This window comes from Pundamilia nyererei, unplaced genomic scaffold (assembly GCF_000239375.1).
Source record: "Pundamilia nyererei isolate P.nyererei 1_Seehausen unplaced genomic scaffold, PunNye1.0 scaffold00045, whole genome shotgun sequence".
NCBI lineage: Eukaryota > Metazoa > Chordata > Actinopteri > Cichliformes > Cichlidae > Pundamilia > Pundamilia nyererei.
In genome coordinates, this window is record NW_005187446.1 from 2,736,896 (window position 1) to 2,745,568 (window position 8,673).

Consider the following 8,673-nt stretch of genomic DNA (forward strand, 5'->3'; position numbering starts at 1 on the left):
GTGTGGGTGTGTGCAAGCAGGTAGACGTATGTGTGTGTACAAACAGTTGTGTTTGAAGTAGCACAAAGATGAAGGGAGCGATAAACACAAAGAGAAGAGAGCGTGCAGATTAAATGGAGAGAGAGATATCGACAACAAAGAACAAAAGAAGCAGATAAGAGGAGAGATATGGGAGGAAATACAGCAGCAGTAGGGCTGCAGAGAGATAGAGCGATAGATGGAGAGCAGAGGGAGATACGAGGTTAAAATCTAGCCAGGCTGGGAGGGAAGTGTGGCCTGATGAACAGCGACAGAGGGAGGGAGAGATGCATGGGGGATTAGGATGAAACAAGGATAGTTTTGTATGAATGATTACTCTAAATTTGATGTTTGCATGAGCACGAGTGTGCCTGTGTGTATGACAGTGTCTTTTACCGGTGTACGTGTAAGCAAACTATGACTGAGCTGTGTGTCTGTTAGTGTCTCCAATGAATGTACAAGAAATACAAGCTTTTTAACTTACATAAAAAACTGTCAAAAATGAAAGAAAAGATGTGAGAAAAAAAATTATATAACCAGGCAACAAATCAACACGTCAAACTAATTATACTGTAGAAATATTCTGACTGCAGGCATAATTATTATTAAGGAGAGAAGAATATGTATCCAAAATGTCGCCTGTGCATTGTGCTAGATTGCAGTGGTCCACACACTCTTTGGGGATGACATGTCCTTCTAATGGTTATCCTGGATTTGTTCACTGGAAGCTGAGCCTTCACCTCTGACCTCGGACACATGGTATCACCCAAGTGCTACAATCTCTCTGAAATAACAAGACCCACACTAGCTGCAAAGCCAGCCAACAGTGTATTTCTGTGGATCATCAAAGCTTTTAACTTAAATAAATCCATGAAATATATGTACTGAGGTTTTGTCTTACTATTGTATGAATTCATTTCAGCTATTCTACTTTATTTAAGCTATTTTGTGGAATTTATTTGGCTGCTTTGATAGAATAATTTCTCGGCTGTTGATTTGATATATTTTAGCCTTTAAAATCGAGCATCCACTACAGTATGGCTCTTTTTGCAGAAGTAAAAGTGGTTCCTTGAATGAGACACCTTTAATAAGATATCTACAAAATAAGACCAGGAATACATCTGTGGGGGCAGGCTTTTACGACACTAAATATTTATATTATTTGCATTTGGGAATAATGAGGAAACCCCTGCATGCACATATGAATTTAATCTTCATGTGAAAACAAATGCTAATATGTGGCGGATAAACATAAGCTCTTTCACATGGATGTATCCCAGAGGGAATCTTTGCACCACATCTAATACACCAAAACATCTGTGTGCTACAGCAGGACTTTAATAGTAGTTCCACTGTTAAATTTCTGCTACTGTGACAAATATCATGTACTATCTTGCTCCCTCCCTCTCGCTCTCTTCTTGTCATGCTCCCTCGTCGCTTCTCATTCCCTCTGTGTCCAAATTAAACACAAGGCGCAGGACACTCTGATAAGGCCATCTGTTCGTATCTCCCTCTCTCAATCCCTCTGCACTTTTTCTTCTTACTCCGTCTGACAGTCTATCGCCCCTTGCTGAAACTATAGAGCACACCTCTATGCATTTCTCTTCTTCTTTTCATTTCTCTACTGGCTGATCAGAGCATTAAATCCCATCGGTGAGTGGCAGGCAGGAGCAGTAACACTCTGTAGCGTTGGACTTGTCATCGAACGTTTAATTGCTAGGCCGTGGGTGTAAAAGCAACACATCAGAGTGTGTGATGCTACAGCTCAATTAAAGTTGTATGAGGTGCCCGACGTTCCTCCGCCGCCTGCAGTTTAGAGTGATCCCGAGATTCACACGCATACACACATATACACACAGACCTCAGCCTTCGTGCCTCACAGAGAGCTCAGAATCTGACTATGAAAATGAGTTTGTGATAAACTCATCACAAAGCTTAACAAATAGAGCCGGCAAAGAAGAAGAGTAGGGGAGGGGGGGGGGGTGAAACGGTCAAAGGGGTCAACTAATCAAGAGGAGGGGAAATGAGACGAGGGGTAGAGGAACTGCGAGGGGGAGGGTGGAGGAGGGAGATGGCGTGCGCGTGAGAGAGGACTTAGAAGGGTTGCCATTAATGACTGTGAAATGAGAATCTGAGGAGGAAGCGCTAGTGTGCAGTGAGAGAAAAAAATGAGTAAAAGACAGCAGGGAGGGAAAAGGAGGGATGAGAGAGGAATACCATGAAATGAAAGGGTTCAGGCTAGTGTAATATTCTACTGCTGTAGAGAAACTGGAAGACGTCAGGAGGAGGAGTTGAACACAGGACAGAGGGGATTTGAGAGTGGGGGGGGGGGGGGGGGGTGCGGAGATGAAATTGAATGAGAGAGAAAGCATATGGCAGGTCTGGGGAAATAAAAGGAAGAATACGGAAGAGATGAAAAAGCATTTCTTAAGGAGAGAAAAGAATGGGACAAAGGGAGGATGTGTGAAAGAGAGTGAAAAATCTTCTTAAGTCATTTCTAAATCCCGTCAAAGAAGTCAATATAGGCAAGGGAACGGAGACGAGGGAGAAGGGAGACATGCGCAACGCAGTCTCACGGCAGTTCCCGAAACAGTCACAAGCTCTAATCTATTAACTTGCGTTTCTGTAAACGAATTTTCCAGCTTTTCTGTGGTCCTGTACTCAGATTTCCTGTCCTTACATTTTTGTTCCGCTAGTCTCGGACGTACTGATTTATGTTTGGGTACAAAAAGTTCATATTTTCCACTTTTAAAAGAAAAAACAAAATTTCACCGGTCACACCAGAAACTTTGTTTCGAATCTTGCATGTGACAGATTTTTAATCATTTGTCGTATTTTTTAAGATGTTATCTATTTAAAATATAATAGCTTTTGGTATTAAAAACAGCCTGGTTAGGTTTAGTGATTTAAACTGTGATGCGCCAGCCAGAGATTTTCAGAGTTTCAGAGATAATGGGAGAAATAATCGCCGGAAGGTCAAAGTGGCCGGATCCCAAATTGTCACTTTCAAGGAGTTCTTTAATGTTTTTGCTAACCAAACGCCACTTACAAAGAAATGCACAACTAGCGAATTGGATATTTAAACTACTGGGATAGGTTTGGAAAAATGGAAAATTTTCTTGGATTTCACACAAAGCATATACTTAGCACTGAAATACAATAGTTTCAAAGTCGTGCTGACAACAATATTTGTGTCCATGATCAGACCGGGTTGACACACAGGTTTTAGTGGTTAGTGAAATGTGATAGCAGAGCTAAACCTTAGCTGCTCTATACAAAGTTACCAAAGCCAAGCATCAAAGTATAGAATTAAATGGAGACATTTAATTTAATTTAGTTAATCGCTTTAAAATGTTATCATTCGTTAGCTGTAGTCACCAAACCAGTGTCATGGCTCTGGATATTTGTTAAATATGACTGAGCTGTGCTTCTTGTTTTGATTTCATTACTGTATTAGTATTGGAGACAATTTTGATTCATTTATTTTAACTGGGCTTTGGTTCCTCTTTTGAGATTAATACATGTCTGTTCGTGTGTTTTTAGTTTAGGTAGTGTTTCTTCATTTTCTCTCTCTCTCTATGTCTTGATGACTTTTTCCTCCTGTGCTTTCCTGTCTCTGTCTTTTTGTTTAGTACCCTTTCATACTCAGTCCTATTTATCTTTTGTTTATTGTTTTACTCTGAATGCTAATTTTGTGTCTTGTACTAGTTTTACTTTCTGGTCTTTTCCCCCCTAGATCGCCTGCCCCACCCTAACCGTCCTCACCCATCGTTGACCGTTTTCATCTGTGTATATTTGTGTAGTCCTGTCTTCCCCTTCTTGTTTCCATATTCTCTTGATTGATTCCCAGGCTCTTTGAGTTTATTTTTTTGAATTTGCGTGTCACTTCCCTTTTAGGGCTTTTTATGTCAACCAAACTAAAGACTCGACTTTTGTTACTTCCCTCTACTTCAGTGGCTGCACTTTGGTCCTCATTCCAACCCCAAACGACATCCAGAGTGATTAATGAGGCTGCTGATGGAAATATTTGTGAGTGCTTCAACTAAAGGGAAGTGTTGATGACAAACTGTGTCAGCCCCTCATTTACTGCTATTCATGAACCAATTCACTGAGCTCAGACATGCTAAAATTCTTGCAAGTGCTTCATTATGAACACTTCTGGCTCAAATTAGACAGAATAAGTGATCCAACCGGAAACCAAGACACACCAAATGCAGAAAAAGTTATGCTTTTCATGAAGAGTCCAGGCCTATATCAGCCCACGAATGCCACACCCTTGTTTCAGCACCAGCCTTCCTCAGGGGAGTGGTGCTTCTGATTGTTACATGCTGACTCTTTAGTAAATCTTTGCAGCTAATGAGTATCCGCCCTGCAAATGTTTCCTCTGTGTGTCCAGAATATCTATCACAATTTATCTGGAAATTTGCAGCAATTATGTTCTTGTAAGTCAGCCGTATAGATGATTTCCCTTTTGCGCTTAGAGACATCACAGAGGAATGTAGAGAAACTAAGAATGAGTTAAAGGACAAAGGGCAGTGCACACAAGAAAAGGGAGACACAGCAGACAGCAGAAAGGTGATTATGAAAAAAGGTCAGGCTTCTTAGCAGTCTCTAATTGGATTACTGTCACTATAGTGTGTTTGTATAGGTGACTGCGAATGTGTGACTGCATAGAGGTTCAAAAAAAGCATGCATGACTGCAATATGTATGCAGAGATTTCATGCTTGTGTGTCACAATACTTCCCTTCCCCCAACGCCTTTTCCTCACGCTCTTTTTCCACAGTTTTTTTCACACAGATCTTATCAACACTCTGGCTCAGGAAGAAGGTGCATGAAGTGAAATTCTGATCATTAGCAAGTCAACGAACAGAGAATTCGAGAGAGTGCTAGCGCCTCAGAGATGGTAGAAGGTAGAAGCACGCTTACTATTCTGTTCTAAATGGTGGAAATTGGGATAAAACTGGGAAAATGTCATTTCGATTAAACGCTTCGTATTTTAGCCACACAGTGTGCAAAAATACAAAATGCTCCAAAACGCATACTGTAATATCTGTTTTTAACTGCAGTGGAAATCAGGTCAGAGAGGGAAGAAAAAGAGAGAGAGAGAGAGAGAGAGAGCGGGAGTGACAGAGAGGTAGAGCCTGCGAGACAGACACCGCTCTCGCAGTTTCCCATCCATAATGAACACCGTCCTACCCCAGCCCCGGTGGAGCGCACAATCCCTCACTGGAGCGACCGGAGGGAGACTGGGATGAGACAAAGGGGAATGGCCACATTAATTACATACACTCTCTAGGCGGGAGCTATCACCGGAGGCTAACGCAAGGGCCGACAGAGAGATGGAGCGACAGAGAAAGATAGAGAAATGGAGATGATAATGCTTACGGAGTACCCTATGTGACTCCAGCGAGAGGGAGTGTTTGTCCTTAGCAGCAAGACGCCTGCCGGCTGCTGAGTTATGTCAGTGTTACTAATGGGAGCTGAACCTCCAATCACACAGACGCACACTGATGCGAGGCCACTTGTGTGTGTGTGTGTGTGTGTGTGTGTGTGTGTGTGTGTGTGTGTGTGTGTGTGTGTGTGTAAATTGGATGACAGAGTCTGTATGTTTGCTACAACAGGAATGTACATGGAAGCTTGTGTGTATTGTTACATAAGTGTTAAGTGTGATTTATCTGGGGATGTTTATGTGTGTGTATTTATGTCTGTTGATGTGCACTTACCCCTGGTAGTGTTTTCTGCTCATGAAGAGCGCTCTGGGCTTTCAGCGCAGACTCTCTCGCACAGTACGTCAGAAACGCACATCCTGTCAGACAGAAAGAGGCAGAGAACGAGAAAGAGAGAGGGAGAGAGTAATGGTAGAAAAGGTCAGGGTACGGCTCTAATATTTGTCATCCTCTATCTCTGTCTTTGTCAGCCGGGTCTCAGAGCAAAACGTGAAATAGTCACCAAAAAAAGTAATGTATTTGTTCATGTTCACGGACACAAATTGTCATTGTTTTTCAAGACAGTTGGCACAACTTTGAAGGTAATGTTTTTTTAATAGGAGGTATATTTCATGTCTGCAGCCCCGAGTCTGGACCGGGGCTTTGTCACCCTGGCAACCAAGACAACAGGGCGATGTGATGCACTTTAACCCAAACCTTGATCTTTCTCTAAACATAATCAATTCGGCTTTTAAAGACAATTAATAATGTATGACACAAATTAACTGTAAATATCTGTCTCGTTTCTGACTTAAACTCTGATCTCTGGTATAAGCGGGGAAATGATTCCCTCTGCCACAAACCCCTTCAGTCTCCGAATGTGGACAAATCACTACACATGACACCAAACAGATTAAAAACAAAAATGTGTGCAAGACATGAAGAAATGAAACATTGGTGTCCAGGAACATGAATAAATACATTAACGATTATGACTACTTCACCACTGCCTTGAAACTGTATTGTTATATTGCACCCCCCCACACACACAAACATACACACATACACTCTCCGTCATCATTCATTTAAATCTTTTAAATGTTGTCTTTTCTAATACCTTTCCTGATTACTTGTCATCATATATTCTGGATATACGCGTGAAGATTAAAATATAGATATATAATCATGCATTGTACGGTAACTATGCTCCCTAATGATGTTACTCTAGAGCAGAAGAGGACACTCCACGGCACGGCACATCTCATACGGCACGCCACGAGTCAGCACACATGACAGCACCACAGACGTGTGCGTGGGGCTAACAAGGCCTTGCAGGCTTGCCACTGTCAGGTTCTTGCCCTATACCAACCACTATGCATGCCTCACGATCACTCCAGATACACTCCCTCTGTTTTCCTACGTGTTGTACCTGTGTCTGTGTGTGTGAGGGAAGGGTGGGTAGTAGAGCTGGCTGCCCAGAGCTGTTTACTACACCTGTCACCAGCACTAAGACAACAAGATTAGCAGCAGGTTAGCATCCCAGTGACATCTCAGACAGGCTCATGTAGATTCAGATTAGAGAAATGAAGTTAACATTCACGGAGTGCGCATCTCGGGATTTAATGGTGCCATGAGATTAAAAACAAAAAGAAAAAAGAAATACAAAGAATGATAAGACACACACCTGACATGGCACTCGGATCAGTACATGGCACACACACACATAGACACACAGGCATCTTGTGGTCCATCTCATTGCTTTTAAGAGCGGCTTACTGTGGCTGTGGGGAATCTCAAAACAACAGATTCTTTCCCTTGTGTCACCCTGGCTTACAGCCCCATTACACTGATTGGAGCATACAGTCTAATCTGGCTCATAACACAAAGGACCCCAGGTCAGTGTGTGTGTGTGTGTGCATGTGTGTGCCTGAATGGGTTTTGCTACAGTAGAAAGTTATTTTTCATTCATGGCATCTATCAGGAGATCCTTATTTCCACTCTTTATCATATATTATAAAACTTTTTATCACATTCTTTTTCCGCCTGTGGAGCACAAGCTTTACAAATTGGAGTAAATTTTTAAATACATTAGGCACCCGATTGTTTTATGAAGCATGCTGCTGCAAAACAGCGAGTTCGCTCGCAGTGTACGGGCAGTAACTGAGTTTGCTTGCTCGTCTTCGGGATCTCATGCCTGAACTCAAAATGAAGACACGAAGGCGCTGTGACAGTTTCCATGGATACATGTGACATACACGCAGAAATATTTTCACTCATCTATCTGCCTCTGTGTCGCACATCTATCAAGCACCGGAGGCATCTTTTTAACTCTGGGTTACGAAGGCAGATCCTACCTTTGTGCATGCCAGTGTATTTGTCCTTAATCACAGTTAGCTCATAGATCTTGCCGAACTGCTCAAAGATAGGCTTGAGGTCCTTCTCCTCCAGATTACGGGGAATCTGCCCCACAAACAACTTGATGGCATCAGCCTCCTTCATCGGGACAAAGTGGAGAGGACGACTGGGTACTGCAGGGCTCAGGGGCAAACAGATCGGGAGCAGCTATCCCTGGAGAGGAGCGACTGATGCTGGAGGAGTCTTTGGGACATAGCCAGAAACATGGAGAGGAAAAGAAAACAATTGAAAAATAACTATTATTATCCTTAGAATATTTATTTATATAATAATAATTCATTTTCACAGATTTATATTACAGTAGGATACTTTCCTTGGTTATGTTACCCTATAAAACATTTATCACATGTGTTATAGTATTAGCCAAATTGCAATTGTAATTTTGTAAAAAGATTATAAATTCCAGATCAAATGTCTTCATGAATATATTTAATAATAAAATACATGCATCCATTACGTTAAAGAAAAAGAAACTATAGATAATTTGTGTATTTAGTGCCCACGCTGATGACAAAGGGCCCCAGTTGCTTCCGGTAAAACAATTATGCAAATGTTAATTAGCCAATCAAAAAACAATAATAGCACTTTTTGCTCCAATTAAAAATATATGAAAAGAAAATATGTATGCAGATGCGTTACCTTTCCGTGGATAAACGGCGTTCAGGATCCGCTACACATAAAAAAAAGAAGAGGAAACAGTGTGACTGGGGATAAAACATTGCAATAGAGCGGTTTCTTTGTTTAGCCAGCTGTAGGTTACAGCATACACACGGATGTCATGGGGCTCCCTTGCTCTTTGTCCGATCCCCCCCC

General features: G+C 41.8%; 1 protein-coding gene across 2 annotated transcripts in view; it reads right to left on the reverse strand.

Moving 5' to 3' along the window:
- celf3b (cugbp, Elav-like family member 3b) overlaps window positions 1-8,673 on the reverse strand; it is a 32,879-nt gene that overhangs the window by 23,342 nt on the left and 864 nt on the right. For both annotated transcript variants that reach the window (XR_311702.2, XM_005732061.2), the window contains exons 2-4: window positions 8,500-8,530; window positions 7,800-8,043; window positions 5,743-5,825 (exon numbers count right to left, since the gene is read on the reverse strand). Coding sequence is in view for 1 of the 2 variants with exons in the window: in XM_005732061.2 (XP_005732118.1) it covers window positions 5,743-5,825; window positions 7,800-7,944 (228 nt within the window). In the remaining variant the exon portion in view is untranslated. The remainder of the gene's footprint in view (window positions 1-5,742; window positions 5,826-7,799; window positions 8,044-8,499; window positions 8,531-8,673) is intronic.